Raw genomic sequence first — 20373 nt, 5'->3', positions numbered from 1 at the left:
TTCTGCGTAATTCCTGTACAGATGAGGATCCAGCAGTGATTTGACTACGGACAGAACAAATCTCCAGTTCTCTTTGTCACACACTTCAGAGCATCTGATGCAGTCAACGTGGCCTCCTGATTTTAACCCCACAATTATTCCCGCTATCCCTCCACTAACTCCACAGCTTATCATAGAGCTTTTGAAAAACTGGAGGTTTAAAGAATGGATAAGTGACATGTTTTCAGTACATTGGCATGACTATTCCAAGATCTGGGTTATATGGGGTGCTGTTTGGTGTTTCTCCCATCTTGAATGCTTAGTATCTGTCCTCTATGAAAACTACTCAGTACTGTTAGGTAGCCAGAAGAGATTCCATTTTTGGAAAATGATAAAAACAAAAATGAATTATATTCTACTCTGGCATCTGCTTTCTGCCAGACGAAGATATGATTTCTGGTTGGGAACTTTGCCTCTGTCTTCTCTCACTGTTCTTAATTTAGACTGTATTTGAATCTCCAGTGACTGTACAATGTGCTTTTTTTTTTTTTTGCAGTCAATTCCAGAAAGAATCTTAAAATTCATTAGCCAATTACAATAAGGAAATTCTGTAACAATGGTAGAATTTGGTAGCCCAGCCAATCGTGCTATGTGATCGGTGTAATCTTCTGTTCTACTCTTCCAATATTACTGTTTGTCGGATGCTGGACATCAGAAACTCTGGTACAAAGAAAAAAAAATGCCTTAAAATTTGGCAGCTGCCCTGGAGTTTCCCAAACCTTTTCAGCAAGTTGCTGGCTTATTGGCATGGAGTTCCTGGGTGACTTCTTAGCTCTAGATGCAATCTGAACTCTGGATGACCATCAAGCTCTCTGGCACTTGTGAAAGAGCTTGGGCTTTGTGGCTACAACTGAGGTCTAGGTCAGATTCGATGAGCATATCATCCTGTTTACTGCTTCAGGCTGACTTGGAAATTAAGGAAGGAAAGGGCTGGGAAATGTTCGAGGCCCTGAGAGCCAGAAAATTTCAAATAAGTTAGAGGAATGTGCTGAGATGCCTTCTTTTTGAAGAAGAGGGTAATGTATTCCCAACATAGGGTTTTTTTTAAAACCTCTTATCTAATCATTATTTAATCAATAGGGGATAGATTTGGATATCTAGATAATCCAGTGCTCTGAATTAGATGAAAAAAATAAAAAAAGCAGAATTTGTATAAAGAAAATAAAGAAACAATTTATATTTTCTATCTGAAATTCTATTGAATCAGTATTCAAATGCCTGGGTTCACATGTCTTCACATGTTCACATGTCTCATACCCAATTATGAGATGTGAACATGCATATACCTTTACATCTGTTTCCTTGCCTTTGATGTGGGGACATATAAGATCCATGACATGAGATGTTTCTAGTATTATAATATTATGTATAATATTAATATATAGTGTATACATTAATATATAATATATGGTATCTAGTATTATATAGTATTATAGTGAATGATGTGCAAAATGGTTTGAAAAATTATAAAATAGCACTGTCGTCCCATTGCTCATTGATTTGCTCAAGCAGGCACCAGTAACATCTCCAGTGTGAGACTTGTTGTTACTGTTTTTGGCATATTGAATACGCCATGGGTAGCTTGCCAAGCTCTGCCGTAAGAGCGGGGTACTCTTGATAGCTTGCCGGGCTCTCTGAGAGGGTCCAAGGAATCAAACCAGGGTTGGCTGTGTGCAAGGCAAATGACCTACCTCCTGTGCTATCACTCCAGTCCATCATCACTGTGGAGAGGAATGAAATTACTTGCAAACTCTGGAAGTCAGATTTTAAAATTATAAAATATATAGAAGAAATAACAATTGTCACGCATCACTACTACTCTGCACTACTCTTGCTAATAGTTTATTCTTGACTCTACCTAAGGACTTTTGATAAAATTCTCGTTTCTCCACTCACATTAAAAGTATACATATATATTGAGCACCATGAAGTACAGAGGTACAGTTGATCCATGACTGAGTTTCAGGCATACAGTGTTCCGACACTAATCCCCACCAGTGTCTACTTCCCTCCAACAAGGTCCCCAGTTCCCCTCTACCACCAGGCCTGACTCTATGGCAGGCACTATTTTCTTTTTCTTTTTTCTTTCTTGTAGTAGCTTGGGCTGGATCGATAGCACAGTGGGGAGGGCGTTTCCCTTGCATGTGGCCAAATGGGTTTGATTCCTCCGTCCCTCTTGGAGAGCCCAGCAAGCTACTGAGAGTATCCGGCCCGCACGGCAGAGCCTGGAAAGCTACCCGTAGTGTATTCGATATGCCAAAACCAGTAACAAGTCTGACAAAGGAGACGTTACTGGTGCCTGCTCGAGCAAATTGATGAGCAACGTATGACAGTGACAGTGACAGTAGTTGCTTAGTCACATTCTTTATTTGCCAAGGAAGTTGGGTTCTGCTTTGATCTGGATAAGAACTAGTCAAGCACTCAACATAAACATGCCGCCGGACCCCGTTTAATTCAGGCCACCCCGGATTAGGGTGGGTGAGCGCCATCCCCGCCAAGGGACCCAGTCCCAGCAGTGGAAAACCTCCAGAACCGAGCTACCCCGAGGTCCAAGGCCGCTCTCCACACACTGGCTCAGCCTCATCCACGAGTGAGCCTTTTCCTGGACACTTCACAGGACACACTCTACTCATACTCCAAGGGTACTGCACCACACTTGATGGGATTCAAATTAGGAGGCAACCAACCGCAGCGGGAAATATATTATTTCGTTTCTGCCTTGGGACAGGGATTGGGGTTTGGAATGGAAACACCCGAAATATGGTGGTGGGATTGGTGTTTGAATATTAAATGTAATCCAACATTATGAACTACTTTATAAAAAAAAAAATTAAAAACAACTAAAGAAAAAAAGAACTCGGAGCTGGAGAGATAGCATGGCGGGTAGGACGTTTGCCTTTCACACGGCCGACCCGGATTCAAATCCCAGCATCCCATATGGTCCCCTGAGCATAGCCAGGGGTAATTCCTGAGTGCAGAGCCAGGAGTAACCCCGGTGCATCACCAGGTGTGACCCAAAAAGCAAAAAAAAAAAAAAAAAAAAAAAAGAACTTGATAAGATGCCTCCTCTCTCCTTTATCCAAGAGTAAAACAGATACGTACCCTCTTTTAGGTCTCTTTCTATCTTTGGCGATGATTTTTTTGCCGTTGACAATCCATGAACTCCTGAGCCTTCCGTGTTCACTCCTGAAATGACCCTGCCCATTCAAAAGAGTTGTGATAGCAATTTTCCATCAAACACAGATGTTCAAAGGCAAAAAATATTTTATATTATGCAGATAGCCTATGATTTGCCATCTTGTCTATTTTTGTTGCACACAGTCCACCTATCTTTCAATATCAAAATAAAGTCACTGTCTTCATAAAGTTATTTTCTATTTCCTCAAGGAGTATGCTCTAATTCACTTCTCTAAATGTTCTCAGCAATTTTTATCACAATAATAGTAGCCATAACTCAGCAGACTTGAGATTAGAGTTGTCATAGAGCAGAAAAATGAACATATCTATCTTTTTAATGCTCTGAGCATTGTATTTGGTATTGAACAGAGCATCACCATATAATCATCGTATTGAAAGAGTGCTCTAGTATAGCAGTTCTTGACATTCTGGAAGGAAAAATACACATTTCTGCCAAAATCTTCAAAAGACCCAATAGTATCTTTCTACATATAAATATTGAGCAAACTTCTAATTTCAATTCAATTCAATATTAATTGAACTGAACTATGCATTTAGTTACATTTTGAATTACATCTTGAATGTCTTAGTTGATGTATACAGATACACTCCATATTAAAGCAATGCATTTAAGTATTTATATGCATTAAAAATAAACAATAGGGCCAGGAACATGGCTCAGTGGTAGAGCACAGAACTTGCATACATGAGGCCCTGAGTGGGATCTCTGGCACATCACAATCTTCTTCTTTTTCATCATCATCATCATCATCATCACCATCATCATCATCATAACCATTACCATCACCATCAATCATCCATATTTAAAGAGAAAGTGATTTGAATAAAGTACTTACCGGTTTTCATCCTGGCGTCCTCCATATCGGATCCAGTAATTCTGTTTCAAATTTTTTTAAATAACAGTAATTTTGTCATTAAATAAGGCATCACTACTGAAAATAAGTTGAAATATATACTTTAAATCATCAAAAGGCTTATTATAGGTTCAATATATTTTTCACTTTTGTGTTTATGGGGCCACGGATTAGACTTTGGCATCACAATTACAAGACAACTACTCTAACACTGAGCTCTATCCCCAGCCCTTTTTGATGTGCTTACTTTTAATTTTAATAAAATAAGTTGTCTATGTTTCATGTGGGCTGGAGCGATAGCACAGTGGTTGGGCGTTCACCTTTCAAATGGCCGAGCCGAGTTCGATTCCTCTGCCCCTCTCAGAGAGTCCGGCAAGCTACCGAGAGTATCACGCTTGCATAGCAGAGCTTGGCAAGCTACCCGTGCGTATTGGATATGCCAAAAACAGTAACAACGTCTTTCAATGAGAGACGTTACTGGTGCCCACTGGAATAAATCGATGAGCAACAGGATGACAGTGACAGTGATAGTGACATGTTTCATGCAGTCCTAACAGAAATAAATGCATCCACATGGAAACAAGGAACATAAAAGTAACTAGTCTAGGGGCTGGAGCAATAGCACAGCGGGTAGGGTGTTTGCCTTGCACTCAGCCGACCCACGTTAGATTTCCAGCATCCCATATGGTCCCCCAAGCACTGCCAGGAGTGATTCCTGAGCGCAGGAGCCCCGTGCATCGCCGGGTGAGACCCAAAAACAAAACAAAATGTTAGAATTAGGCATTAACATCTTAGGAAAGCTACATTAGGAAGAGTAAGTTAAAATTATACCAACATTTTTGGCGTAGGAGACTTGAGGGGGCACCCAGTGATGCTAATGGGCTACTTTGTATTCTGTGATGGGAGATCTCACCTGACAGTGCTCTTGGACTGGGACTCCCAGTATGGAATCTGGGCCTCCCCCATGCAAAACAATCTTTCAGTCCATTGAGCTATGTTTCCAGCCTCTTTTTTTAAAATGTGCTGATAAAAAGAGGTCATGGCTAAATAAGATATTTTTTCAAATATGTTATAAATGGGATATTCTATAAATGGAAATTTTTATAAACAATTCTAAGTACAATTTATAAATAATACATATTAAACAACAGGTAAATTTTAAAAAGGGATACCCATATAATTCAAATGAGAGAAACATCATGTATATGAAAGTTACTTTACTGGGGCTCAAGTGATAGTACAATGGGTAGGGTGTTTGCCTTTTATGCGGTCAAGCTAGGTTCGATTTCTGGCATCCCATATGGTTCCCTGACCACAGTCAGGCATAATTCCTCAATGCAGAATCATGAGTAACTCCTGAGCATTATCAGGTGTGAACCCTCTCCAAAAAAAAAATTTAAATGAAAGAAAGTTACTTTATTTTGGGCAATCTAGGAATATAAAACTAAGCAACAGTGTGCACTTTTTCAGCATAAAACAGAGCAGCACTGCACTGCACTGTCGTCCCATTGTTCATCCATTTGCTCGAGCGGGCACCAGTGACGTCTCCATTGTGAGACTTGTTACTGTTTTTGGCATATCGAATACTCCATGGGTAGCTTGCCAGACTCTGCTGTGTGGGTGGGATACTCTCGGTAGCTTGCTGGGCTCTCTGAGGGGGACGGAAGAATCGAGCCCAATCGGCCACAGGCAGAGCAAACACCATACCCGCTATGCTATTGCTACAGTCCATAAAACAGAGTAATCCAAACTATTTTAAAACATCATTTCACACTGCTAAGATGTTTGTGACAAACAGGTACTTTTAAAAGACTTTCAAGAATCGCTTGACGGCTGGAAGCTGGTCTCACCTGCTGGGGAAAAAGGCAGCCAAGACAGAGAAGGAACCACCAAGTGAATGGTGCTTGGAGGGTGTACTCAGGATGGGAGATGTGTGCTGAAAGGAGACTATGGGCTGAACATGATGGCCACTTAGTACCCGTATTGAGAACCATAACACCCAAAAGGAGAGAGAGAGTAAAAGGGAATGTGCCTGCCACAAAGATGGGGGAGCCAGGGGGTAGTATTGGGAGGCATACTGGGAACACTGGTGGTAGAGAATGGGCACTGGTGGAGGGATGGGTGCTCAATCATTGTATGACTGAAATGTAATCGTGAAAGTTTGTAAATCTGTATCTCTCAGTGGTTCATTAAAATTTCTTTTAAAAAAAGGAAAAACCAAACAACATTTAAACTTCAAAAAAATAAACATTTTCATAGTGACAGTAGAAGAACATTTATAATAATATTAAAATTGCAAAAATGTCATATATCTTCTAAAGCCAGATATTAACATTTCTGGAAATTTATTCAATGGGTATATTTTAATAGACAAGAATGTGTAATGTATTAAAGCATGGTGGAAAAGTACAGAAATGAATGTAAATGCTAGGCAGTAAGAAATATGTTATACGAAAAATTTATAAGTATAACGGAAATAATTAAAAAACCTAAAAAATAGAATTGTTTATGAAATCACAAGCTCATAACAGAGATTATAGACTTTTCTAATAGATAATGAATAAATACAATAAGGAATTTAGAGAGTATTCAGCATGATACAAAATACTACTGTGACAGACTTTTTTTTTAAGTCTAATGAGCATGTTTAAGAAAAAGTGTAAAATGTTACATTTAGAGTGTAGGAAATAAGACAAACTTGATGTAAATGTACAGTGTACATAATATTTCCACCTATACAAATACAAATGATTTTGACTTTGTGTTCAGTGATCTGAAGATCATTAACGTATATTTGTGGAAGGAAAAATTGCTCAATTCCTGGGCACCAGGCTGGAAACTCAAGGCTCAGCCAGAGGATGAGGTGCTGCTAGGACAATAATATGCAGGAATTTCCCGGGCCACACCAGTTCTCAGGGAACTCTGGGGCTGCAGACTGCAGTGCATCCAGGCCCACGGGGGGATGGAACCAGTGTCAGCTGCGTGCAAGGAAAGCATGGTAAATCTTGTACCAACTCTCCAGCATCTTAAGAAAGTCTTCAAATTTATTACATTTTGCGACTAAAAATGTCCCTAACTGAGATCAAAGATATAATACAAAGGGTGGGTCGTGCCAACCCGGGTTCGATCTCCAGCATCCCATGTGGTTCTCTGAGCACCACCAGGAGAATTCAGAGTGCAGAGAAGGAGTAAGCCCTGAGCATCTTTAGGTATGGTCCAAAAGACAAATAAACAAACAAAACAATTCCCTTAGTCTTTAAGGAAGAAGGTAACACAGAGCTAGGGCCTTCAATAAAAGGAGCTGAGAGATAAACTCATAAACAACAAGTGCACTGGCAGGAGAAACTGCAACAGTTAAGGTGCTTGCCTTGCATGTGGCTGCTCGGGGTGGACCCCAGTACCCCATATGCTCCAATGAGCCCCACCAGGAGTGATCCCTAAGCACAAAGCCAGGAGTAAGCTCTGAGCTCAGCTGGGTGTGATGCAAAGGGAAACAAAATAAATAGATAAAGGAAAAAAAAAGTAAGAGAAATCCATAGCACAGTTCTTTCAAAAGAAAAAAAAAAAAAGTCCTCTTTCTTCTTTTTTTCACTTACCGGTTCAGAATATGAAAATCCTAAGCCTGCTGAAGCTGATTTTATTAGTTCAGACTCCAATTTATGGCGCTTCACAAACACTGCCAAATCCTAGGGGAAAAAATAAAATAAAGTTTATATTTAAATAACAGTTAAGAGATATGATGTGTGTTCAAAGGGAAAACAGTGGCAACAGCACAGCGGGTAGGGCATTTGCCTCGCATGCGGCTGACCTGGGTTCGATTCCTCCATCCCTCTCAGAGAGCCCGGCAAGCTACCAAGAGTATCTCGCCCACACCGCAGAGCCTGACAAGCTCCCCATGGTGTATTGGATATGCCAAAAACAGTAACAACAAGTCTCACAATGGAGACGTTACTGGTGCCCGCTCGAGCAAATTGATGAACAACAGGATGACAGTGCCACCATGCTAGTGACAAATGAACTAAAAAATATTCAGAGTTGCAAAATATGTGTCTGTCTCAATAAATTTTCCCAAGCTTCTGTGTATGAGAAAAATATGCTTCTAGCATTAACAAACTCAAAAGGCTGCATTCTAGGTCCTTTAATAAATTATTCGATTTTTTTTTGCTTTCTGGGTCACACCCAGCGATGGTCAGGGGTCACTCCTGGCTCTGCACTCAGGAATTACCCCTGGCTGTGCTCGGGGGACCACATGGGATGCTGGGAATTGAACCCGGGTCGGCCACGTGTAAGGCAAACACCCTACCCGCTGTGCTATCACTCCAGCCCCATTATTCAATATTTTTAAGCGCAGTATTATTTTTTTTTTTAAACCAGCTCTCCTAAGAACATCTAGCATGACAAAGAGTTCTCAGGCAGTTATCTTTACCTCTCTGGCCTCAATTGATGCTGGGTCCATACTGTCATCCAACAGACTTTCGTAGTAATCCACATTGTCGAGGACATCCTCATCATCTGGATGGAGCAGAAGATAAGCCTTGGCACATTCCAAGGCTTTCACATATTCGCCAACTGAAAAACCAAGGAGTTGTTGCATTAGACTCACTTTAGTTTTGCCTATGGAATTTTATTTATTTGCTTGTTTGGGGCCCACACCAGGCAGTGCTCAGGGTTTACCCTGGCTCAGTGCTAAGGAATAACTCCTGGTGGGGACTGGGGACCGTATAGAGGGCCAGGAATTGAACTGGGGTCATCAGCTTGCAAGGCAAACACCCTATTTGCTGTATTCTCTCCAGTTCCTGACTGTAGGCTTCTAAAGAGCTTTTTCAACTTGTCTCCTCAAAATAAGAGGTTAGCATTAAATATCAGGAAGCAGGAAGGTAAAAGGGCAGTTGAGCAGAGTAAGTAGAAATATGCTGCAGACAAAAGGAAAGGCACCATTTCCCATAGTTCAATGGTGCTACCATTGGTTCGCTTTGGTGCTACGTATTTTTTTGTAATTTTCATAAGTTTGCACCTGAAGGTGCTTATTGACCACTTGCATGTTTTTAAACAGAGATAAACAGAATTTTCAGAGTGAATTCTACTTTGTATTGAGTTTGACATATGATATATGAGGTTTTTAAGCAATTCAAATTCATTGTTTTGAAACATAAATAAAGACCCTCAAACTCTTATTTTTCTTTCACAGTAAGACAAGTGAAAAATTTTCGAATATCAATATCAATTTTAAGCTAAAACACTGGAGATTATCTCAAAGTTTGATTATCTGGTCTGTAGTTGAGCTTGAAAAATGTATTCTACAAGGAGAAAGCTTAGTGACATCTATAGAAATAAATTATGTGTAGTAATCATATTCCTGGAAATATATCCTTAGAATTTATTTGCAGATATAAGAGGACAAACATAAAGTGTCAATCATCTGAAAGTTGACTGTAATAGCAAAAGCTTAACCAACAACTCCATTTTACCTCGATAGTAGGAGAACTGCAGGTAGTCATAATGCAGGGGAAGATAGTTCTCAATTGGGGAAAGGCGGCCAGGGCGAGTGGCAAGTTCCCTCACACATTCGTGCTGACAAACAAGCACCTGCAGGTAATGATCTGAAAGACAACAGTCATCACTTCAGTCTGTTTAACGTCCTGATTTGAAAGTCAGAGCTATAGTTAACACAAGACTGTGAAAGCAAAATTATTATTACCCTCACTTCATAGCCAGAAAACCCTTCACACAGAAACCCTTGAAGTTTCCAAGTCTAGACTATAATCACTGGAGTGATGACTAATCAATTCTAAGACTCTGTCCTCATGGGTCCAATCCTGCTCTCTCTACTACCTGTGTCTCCTTTATCTTGCATCCTCTGAAAGTCGTAGAGTTACCTCACTACAACCACTACCAGCTAAACAGCGGATTTTTCCATTTAACACCTCCAGGGGCTCTGTTGACTTCCTTTAGAAAGACCTAAGTGTTCTATAGCAGTGGAAGTTTACAAAATGGGGAGATGAAGAAACAATAGAAAGAAAAAAATTCCCATGTACATGTGGAGTATGCCTGAAGAGAAGCGAAATGGAAAAGACCTTCTCCATGAAAACACTTTGTATTTTTACTTTGGAGGTTTTGGCATCACATCTTAAAGTACTTAGGGCTTACTTCTTTCCTTGTGCTCAGGGATTGCTCCTAGTGTTGCTCAGAGGGCCATAGACAGCTCAGAGGAATATACCAGGGTTGGCTGCATACACCTATCCCTTGTACTACCACTCTGGATTCTGTAACAATTTTTTAAAGCAAAAATAATATACATATATGTGTGTGTGTATATATATATACATATATATATTTACTTCTGTTTCTGCTGGAGCGATAGCACAGCGGTTGGGCATTTGCCTTTTATGCGGCTGACCTGTGTTTGATTCCTCCGCCCCTCTCGGAGAGCCTGGCAAGCTACAGAAAGTATCGAGTCCACGCGGCAGAGCCTGGCAAGCTACCCATGTGTATTGGACATGCCAAAAACAGTAACAATAAGTCTCTCAATGAGAGACTTTACTGGTGCCTGCTCAAACAAATCGATGAGCAACGGGATGACAGTGACAGTGACTTCTGTTTATCAGGGACATATTCTACTCACTAGCAAATGAGTCTATCACCTGGACATTGAAAAGATTAATATGGTAGGGACTGCGAGGCAGGGAGCAGGATGAAAGGTAAAGAACAGGAATAACCATTCAGATTTGTCACTTTCTCTTTGTTCGCATCTTCACTGCCATGTTTCTTCCATGTCTGCCAACAGACAAGGATGCTGAAATGTAGAGGTTGTCCAGTCCAGCTTCATTTAGCTCTAGACACTCTCTCTAATCAAAGAGTGAGCTCAAAAAAAACACAAGTGGTTAATGTCCTGGTCAATGGGCAGAAAAAGGTAGGACAGCAGGTAGGGCGTTTGCTATTCACTGATGACCCCATGTCTGTCCCTGGCACCATGCAGTCTCACTGAAAGTGATTCCCTCAGTACAGAGCCAGGAGTAAACTCTGAACACTGATGGGTGTGACACCCCAAACAACAGCAAAAAAGAAAAGAAAGAAAAGAAAAGAAAGAAAAAAATCCTCCTACATTCCAACCAGCTTTTATTTTTACAATGAAGATGAGTTGCTGTAGTAATTTCCAGGAAAAAAATGGTTCATTCATGCTCATACATGATGAGAATGATGACAGAACTATCTAATTTAATAGCCCTACAGCTTAACTGACCTCACTGGCCTTTTTTCCAAAGATTCTGCTAGACGTACTTCAATTTATATTTCATTGGCCTTGTGGGAAGGTCGTAAAGCACAGAAAGAGAAAACTGCATTTTTGGTCTATAGGAAAGTGCAGAACTTTGTTTTGTAACTGAATTTAATACAATATTGCACTGCTAGTAGAAACCCTGCAGTTTGTTAGTTTATAAATGGAGTTTGGGGAATATGAGGGAAGAATGAGTTGTGGTTCTGTTATTTGATTAATGTGCTAAGTATAAAGAATTGGCTGTTTTAGAAATAATGGGCCTTTCCCCTGACCCTGAGTGCGACAGAGACAAATGAGACGTTACTGGCACCCGCTAGAGCAAATCAAAGAACAACAGGACAACAGTGATACAGTGATTTCTTAAGAAAGCAACAATAAACAACCTTCAGCTGTGTTCTCCTAGTTAGCTGACCACTGGTGTGCTTCTTTACCTTCTGATACACACTCTAAATTCCAAATGACAAGTGAGAGAGAAAGATCAGATACATACTTGCTAAATACCCCAAATCTGAATAAGAGTATTTTCTAAAGATAATACAAGTAAAATAGGAATGGCAGAATAATGCTCACTAGACCTTCAACCATCACTGTCACTGTCACTGTCATCCCTTGATCATCGATTTGCTCGAGTGGGTACCAGTAACGTCTTCATTCATCCCTTTGAGTGCTAGTGTAGCCTGATGGTGTATTGGGGGCTCTTTCAGGATCAGGGGAATGAGGATCATTGTTGTTACTGTTTTTGGCATATAAAGTACACCTTAGGTAGCTTTCTAGGCTCTGCCTAGCTCTTACTAGTTCAACCGTAACTAGTAAGAAATAACTGAATATAGGAGTCATTTTTTAATCTTTTATTTATAAAGTTCAACTACTTTGGTTTTATAAATACATTCTATGTTTTAAAATTCAGTCTGACTCCTACTTTGTGACAGTTTAAAAGCACACAATAAGGCCAGGAGGGTAGTATGGGGTTTAGGGGCCAATGGCGTGCGTTCTATCTCTGGGACCACATTGCCTCCTGAATATATCTGGGCACAGCCCTGAAGTTCCCAAGCATCATCAAGTATAGTCCTAGATGCCCCAACGTCTGGTGAAACCTCCCTGGTGTTCCCCCACACCACAGGATGAAGCATTGAACTGCAAACTGCTTAGCTGAGTATTATCAAGGATGACCCTAGGGAACCCCAGTACCACTTGTGAGGACACTAAAGATTTTAACTATATAAATAAAACTAAAAAATAAATGGTTTGGGGCTGGAGCCATAGGGCATTTGCCTTCCACTTGGCCAACCCGGGTTCGATTCCCAGCATCCCGTATGGTCCCCCAAGCAATGCCAGGAGTTTTTCTGAGTGCATGAGCCAGGAGTAATCAATCCCTGTGCATCTCCGGGTGTGACACAAAAAGCAAAAATAAATAAAGTAAATAAAGTAAAATAAATGGTTTATGTAAACTTACATAATTTTCTATAGGCCTTATCTCTTTATCCCTTTTATGTCAAATATTATTGTATAATTAACATATTTTCAATAAGTTTGAAGCCCAAGAAACTTACGTAGGAATGATTTAATTTCTTTTCTCATAATTTAAGTTGGTCATTTCTCAAACTTCTGAGTGCTAGTATGGTTTTGTAATATATATTATTTGATTTGAACCTGTAAACTGTGACTTGGAATATTACTGGAAGTGGAAGTGACGGCAACAGCACAGAAATGTTAAGTATTAAATTTTCTTAATGAGGCCAACTCTCTTCCTTTCCAGAAAGGAACACAGCGTGGTGACCTCCAGTAAGTGCTAATCTGTGAGAAACTCTCAGTCAATGTTCCTAAACCACATTTCAGATATTTGCCAAAAATGCTCAGAAGCTAATATTATAGATCATTGTACAGATCAATTTTGAGGAATTCAATCTCCATAAAACCACAACTCAGTAAACTATAATAAACAAAAATCTGCCTATTTATAAAAAAAAAATTATTGACTATACAGAAATATTCAGTGATTGAAATATAAAAAAAATATGTGACAGGCATTCAAATTAGCAATGTTCACAAGTCAGGCAAACAGCTCTAAATAAATTAGAGCCTAATTGGTTATAAGAGTTGAGTGTAGACTCATCTACACAATAAATATTGTTTTCTTTATAATTGCTCTTTGCAGCTTTTCTACTTTTTTAATACTTAGTTTACCTTACACTTTTTACGTTATTGTAGGATAACATTGGTTTGTCCCTTTCCGCCTTGCCACAGGGAGTTTAAGCTTATCTGGTTACTCCCATCACAGTGCTCCCATTCCTCTGTGTTTACTTATAATTTCTTTCTTTGTTCTCTGTTGACTTGTAAATATTGTTTTTCTCTTCTCCTTAAGTCCACTGCATAGTTAATTTAGAGTAGTGTCCTCTTTGTATGGGCACAAGAAGACAGTTAATGCTATGTTTTTGTAACGTGGGAGTTAATTGACTCCGGATATTACCTCTGGGCATCTGTTCTCTTGACCTAAGCCTAGTTGCTCTTACTTCCTAGCACCTCAAAAGCAGGGTTCCGACGAGGGACTGGATGGACCCCGAGCAAGCTGTGAGCTATGTGCTACCCTGGCATTGAAATGGGCCTGGTCAAAGTGCCATAATGCTAAACTATAAGTTAAGAGCTTGGTCATGGACAAATGCTGTCATGATACAAAAAGCAATAACTAGATTTGGACCCTGCCTGGGTTAGGAATGATTAATCCTGCCAGAGCACTGTAGTCTGAGTTTGTGGTGAGAGATGCCCAGGAGAGTCACCCTACAAGCTCAATGTATCTCTTACCATGTCCACACGCAGTAATTAATATTCAGAAATAGAATTAAGATGTTAATTAAGTTATTGGACTAAAGAATGGAGAAAAACACCTTAAGTGGTATTTTGCCCTTGAGCAGAAGAAGGGTTTTTGATATGTTGATTTTGCTGCAGGATGGGGTAACTTCCCAGTAGAGGAATTTGGAGAGAGATAAGAGAGAGGAGGGCAGCAAGATAGAGCTAGAGAGGCCAGCAGGGGGACGGAGGGAGAAGAATGTAGGGGAAGAATGCAGGAGCAGCCGAGTGGAGAGACATGGCTGCAAAATGCAGAGTGGAGAGCTGAGTGGGAGAGACAGTAGGAGACGGGAATGAGGGCCAGTGTGAGACTACAATGGGGAGCTTAGTGAGACTGGAACAGGCGTGTGGGGAGAGTGGAATAAAAGGCATTGATCATTAACCAGCTTGGCCCTAATTTCCTCCTTCATCCGCCCATGGCCTGGGCTGGCCCGGGTGGGGGAGTGGCTTGAGTCCACCAAACATGGGCAGCAAGAGGAAGAGCTGCTGGGACTTCCCCTAGCCACCTGGAGATTATACAAGTTATGTCATATCTATATCTATATATATATCATATATCTATATAGATATATAGATGTATATACTGTCTTTTGTCAAGCCAATAAGATATTTTTCCTTTCATACAAAAATTTGTCTTTATATCCTTCCAACAGCTTTATTTTTTACAGTTAGGCTGTTAATATAAGCAGTATGTTAGTATGATTTTCTGTGTATTTTTCAATATGTAGCAAAGAAGCTAGTATCATAGACGGTAAATTAGCCGACTTTCCAAATATAATATATACTTCACACTACCTACTATTTCAAGTTTTCACTTGTAATATGTAAAATTTTTATACCAATAAAGTGGGAAATAGAATTGAGCAGTAACTTCTAAAAAAAAAATTGCACATGACTAATGAGCACATGAAAAAATATTGCTGTAGATTATCAAGGAAATCCCACTGGAAAGGACAATGAGAGATCATCTCACCACTGGAAGAATAGCTTATCTCAACAACGCCAGAAACAACAAGTGCTGATGGAAATAAAGGACCTTCATTCCTGTCACTGGAATTGTAAACTGACTCATCCTCTATAAAAGCAGCATGGAAATTTCTCCCAGAAATTTCTCCCAGAGCTATGATATGTTCCAGCAATATCACTAATACTGATTAAAAGTATACTAGTATCTCTACAACTGTAGCACTGTTGTAGCACTGTCATCGTTGCTCATCAATTTGCTTGAGCGGGCACCAGTAACATCTCCATTGTGAGATTTGCTACTGTTTTTGGCATACTGAATATGCCATGGGCAGCTTGCCAGGCTCTGTTTTGCAGGCGGGATATTCTCGGTAGTTTGCCGGACTCTCCGAGAGGGACAGGAATAGAACCCAGGTTGGCCGTGTGCAAGGCAAATGCCCTTCATGCTGTGCTATCGCTCCAGTCCATCTGTACAACTGTGTTCACAAAAGTCTTATTTATAGTAAGGAAGATCTGGAAGCAACCAAGACAGAAAAAAGAAGCTGTTTTATACACACACACACACACACACACACACACACACACACACAAAGTGAAATACAACTGAGCTATGAGAAAGGACAGTCTTGCTGGTGTTATAAGATGGGGTTGATTAGAGAGTATCATGCTAAGTTAAATATTCCAAAGGAATGGGAGTACCTGAACCTCTGGGGCGAGTTGCATCAGCAGCCTGATGGTGCTTTCAGGCTTTCTGAAACCCCCAAATTTTCACTATAAGCTTTGGCCAGACCCCAACAACTTGTGACCAAGTTTACTAAGAAATTGAATGGCCAAAAGTTAGGTATGTGGGTGCCACATCCATAAAACCACCTCCGGCTCAACTATGCAAACTTATTTATTGGCCTTATCTCAGAGACCCATAGATAAATCTCGAAAGAGATCAAAAGCTGCAGTTAATCTCGGACCCGCACATGGCTGAACAGACTGGAGTAAATCAGAGGGGGCAGGTTGGCCTGGTGCCTGGCCAGGCAGACCCCCCCAGCAGCCACTTTCTTCCACAATCCAATCCCTGGTCTGACTCCCCCATTTCAGAATGGACCTCACCAAGATATAATCTGCTGAAAAAATCACATATGTGGGTTTTGTGACTGAAATCTCCAGGCTTTCTTATAAATAATAAATATATAAAATAAAATGTAAAATTACAATAACGAATGCAACCTAATTTAAATGCTCAAAAGTAAAAGGGAACACTTTTGTATCTTGTGAATATACAAGAACATTCCCTACTCAATGTTCATAATAATTAAGAATTGCAACTTTCTTTTGTTTTTTGTTTTTGGGGCCATATCCAGCTGTGCTCAGGGTGTATTCCTGGCTTTGCACGGATTATTCGTGGGAGGGCTTTGAGACTATATGAAGTGCCAGTGAGCTGGGTCAGCTGGGTGCAAGGCACCCTACTTGTTGTACCATCTCTTTAGCCCTGAACTGAACACTTTCCTAATATCAACCCAGAAAGTAACCAAATAAATTATTTTATTCTAATATCCTGAATATGATGCAGCCATTAAACATAAAAAAGATGAAACTATGGATACTTACAAGAGATGAAGTCCACAATATAGTGTTAAGCATAAGATAAAAGAGAAACAAATATACTATAAAACAGTATTTGAAGTATTATCCGCATTTTATAAACATTAAATGATCAGACAAGGAAATCAATACTTAAATTTGCACCTGGAAAATGCTTGGGGATAAAGACATCAAAACTTAAACTTGGTAAATTTAGCTGCAGGATATTTTATCGGATAGATATATGCTCATAGAATGTTTTCACATCTTACAATGTACAAGTGTATGTTGTTGGGATATTTTTATATCTTATATAAAGTATTTCTATAAATAGAAAATAAATAAAGCTAAAAATAAGCTTACCTGCAATGGCTTCATAGAGACCAGCTTTGTACCCTAAGTATTCATATTCTTCAAATCTCTGAGGCCCTTCACACAGGGCTCGACATTCCATCTCTTCGTTGAAATATTCTCTTAATGCTTTTTCAAAATACTTGATAGCCAGTTCAAAGTCATCATCCTCGTAATGTTTAACTCCTGCACTATAACTCTCCTGCAAGAAATATTTAAAATATAAAATAAAAATAAAAAAGCTTTCCCCAAAGAGTATTCAGGGGTTTGGGGGCTGCTAGTACAATAGGAAGAGTTTTGCCTTGCATACAGTCATCCCTGTTTGGTCTCCTGCACCCATTATCATCCCCCAAGCCTGCCAAGAGTTACCCCTGAGTGCAGATCCAGGAATGAACCTTGAGCACCACTGGGTGTGACCCCAACACAAAACACTGGAGTACTCAAGAGGTCTCTGAATATCAGCACAGAAGTTGACTTGGGATGCTTCAGGTAGGTGGTTTGGGATTCTTGTGCTATAGAGGGATTTAAAAAAAGTGCACTGAGGAGAAATATAATTTAAAATTTCCTTGCTTAGCCAACTTTCAAATAAAAGGAATTACTAATCAAACCAATTGTTGGGACAGTAATCTTAATTTTTTTTCCTGAGTACAACATTTAAGACTATTTTGTAACCCTTTTAAAATAGTAGCTAGGAGACAAGGTGACAAACTTAAGGTAGGTGAAAATGACATGCACATCCATAGCCGGTCTAATTTTCTTTTTCAAATGGCGTTATCCATCTACCATGTCTCTCTCTTATCCTTTACATAAGCATCTTGGCAGCTACATGTTGACAATAGTGATATCACCAGTTGAAAATGATACTCTTCCAACAGACCGTGATTTCAGTTAATATTTATTTAGACATATTATCAAGTGACTTAGAAGAACAGGATTTACAATGTGAAAGATGTAAAAGGGAGCTAGAGCTGAGAAACCACAGTGTGACCTTGAGCAAGTCACATTGACTTCAATGCTCATGTGTACAATCTCAATGCAGGAAGGGAAGGATAGAGCTCAGAGCGGGACACAGTTAATTAGGATATTCCCATTTTCACTGAAGCTCCTTGATAGTCTAGGTTATTTTTCATTTTCTCTTTTTCCTTCTTTTACTTTTTGGGTCACACCCAGCAGTGCACAGGGGTTACTCCTGGCTCTGCACTCAGGAATTACTTCTGGCAGTGCTGGGGGACCATATGAGATGCTGGGAATCGAACCTGGGTTGGCCGCATGCAAGGCAAAACGCCCTACCCGCTGTGCTACCGCTCCAGCCCTATTTTCTCTTTTTCCTTACACTTATAATCACAATATTTCACTGGGAAATTTAGAAAGTATAAAAATATTGGGGCTGGAGCAATTGTACAGCTGGTAGGGCATTTGCCTTGCATGCACCTGACCCGAGTTTGACTCCCAGCATCCCATATGGTCCCCCAAACACCGCCAAGAGTAATTCCTGAGTGCAAAGCCAGGAAAAACCCCTGTGCATCGCTGGGTGTAACCCCAAAAAAGCAAAAATAAATAAATAAATAAATAAATAAATAAATAAATAAATAAATAAATAAATAAAAAAGTTACCATGTCGGAATCAGGTATCTGTTCGAGCTTCCCATCCAATAGGAATCTTCTTTGAGTCAAAGAGCATTAAGGAACAGGAGTTAGCTCTAGTGATTAGAGAAGGGATTTCTGGAGCTCACCTGGTGTGGTTTGGCTTCTCGATCTACCAGCTGGGATGCTTCAACACCTGCCATTGTTCTATAATTCTCTATGTCTTGCTGCATTTCCATGTGCTCAGGGTTGGCCATGAAAAATGTATGAGCTGCTTCCATAGCCTTTTCCATCTGGTTAAGCTGTGAAGAGAGAGAAGACAAAAAGGAACCGGAATGAAGATATGTAATTTTTAAAGACTCAGATTTAGCCAAGATATAATAGTTTGAAAGCGGTAAGGCCAGGGACCAGTTAATATTCCCTATGCTCAATCTCTATACTAAAGAATGAGAATATTAGACAGAATTTATAAGATAATATGTAGTTGTTTGGCTTTTGGTGAAAATAGATTAATGTTCTGTGTTCCAGGTCATTCCCATCTTCTTCTTTACTAAGCCATCTGTGTATTCTAGGACAATGTATCTACATGCTTATTTGTTTGATGATTGATTAAAAACAGAACAAAGCAAAAACTCGCCAACTTTGAACTTATTCTTTTAATACTTTTTCATTTGTTTTTCTTCTTTGTGATAATTTTTCCTTCTGACTGGAAAAACATAAACAAAACTATGATTTCTCCAAATGGCAGTTTTGCTGTATCTCTCTGCCAAATTTCTACTCAGGAATGAACAACACAAAGTTGAAAGAAGTGAATTATTTCAATGATGAAGAGATTGTTAAATTTACTTCATTTAACATGTGCCATATGCTTTGGACATAAAGATTGTCTATAAAAAGATCCATTTATTCCATATCTGAAAGGTGACTATTTACATTGCTGGGTTGTTTTTTTTTTTTTTAGTGGTGAAATTCAAAGTAGGGTTGATCAAGTTTGAAAATAGAAAAACAATGAAAACTCTTTGCTATCAGACATGTCAATATAAAATCACAGAGTGGTAAATAATTGTTAAGCAACTTTTATTTTTGACAGTGTACCATGACATGAAAAGTAGTCTAAGTTTCCCAAGTTTCTGCCATTTGTTGAAGAGTCATTCTTTGCTCCATTTCATGCACCTAAATGCTGTTATTCAAACCATACCTACCTGAGAATATTCATATTCATATGTATTTTAGAGTTCTCTAATAATAGGGACCATCTAACTAGCTTGTCTTTTGTTTTCCTTTATTTTATAATTAAATGATATCTATGATATGACTAAGGAAAGGGGAAAACACTCTAACAAATTAATATTTTATATATGCAACAAAAGGCATATTATATCCAATTGTACTCATAAACTATAATGGCTCTGCACTCAGGAATAACTCCTGGTGGCGCTCAGGGGACCATGTGGGATGCTGGGAATCGAATCTGGGTCGGCCGCATGCAAGGCAAGCACCCTACCCGCTGTGCTATCGCTCCAGCCCCTATAATGTACTCTAATGTTATATGCTTGATAACAACACTTGAGGGTATGACTCTGATGGAGAATTTTTAAAATTAGTGACACCATGTATGTGATTCAGTAATTCTTGAAAAATCATTAGCTATTGTTGATAAACTGCTTCCTTTACACAAATCTGACCACTCTG

The 20373-nt window shown here is 39.5% G+C and overlaps 1 protein-coding gene across 1 annotated transcript in view; it reads right to left on the bottom strand.

Moving 5' to 3' along the window:
• The window catches only part of P3H2 (prolyl 3-hydroxylase 2), a 187440-nt gene that overhangs the window by 28648 nt on the left and 138419 nt on the right, over nucleotides 1–20373 (bottom strand). The window contains exons 2-8 of the mRNA XM_004603009.2: nucleotides 18831–18983; nucleotides 17110–17299; nucleotides 9560–9691; nucleotides 8518–8660; nucleotides 7688–7777; nucleotides 4074–4114; nucleotides 3142–3236 (exon numbers count right to left, since the gene is read on the bottom strand). Of these exons, the coding sequence (XP_004603066.2) occupies nucleotides 3142–3236; nucleotides 4074–4114; nucleotides 7688–7777; nucleotides 8518–8660; nucleotides 9560–9691; nucleotides 17110–17299; nucleotides 18831–18983 (844 nt within the window). The remainder of the gene's footprint in view (nucleotides 1–3141; nucleotides 3237–4073; nucleotides 4115–7687; nucleotides 7778–8517; nucleotides 8661–9559; nucleotides 9692–17109; nucleotides 17300–18830; nucleotides 18984–20373) is intronic.

This window comes from Sorex araneus, chromosome 2 (assembly GCF_027595985.1).
Source record: "Sorex araneus isolate mSorAra2 chromosome 2, mSorAra2.pri, whole genome shotgun sequence".
In the NCBI taxonomy this organism is placed as follows: Eukaryota; Metazoa; Chordata; class Mammalia; order Eulipotyphla; family Soricidae; genus Sorex; species Sorex araneus.
The sequence above is the reverse complement of the archived record's forward strand: the minus strand, read 5'-3'. Positions and strand labels throughout refer to the sequence as shown.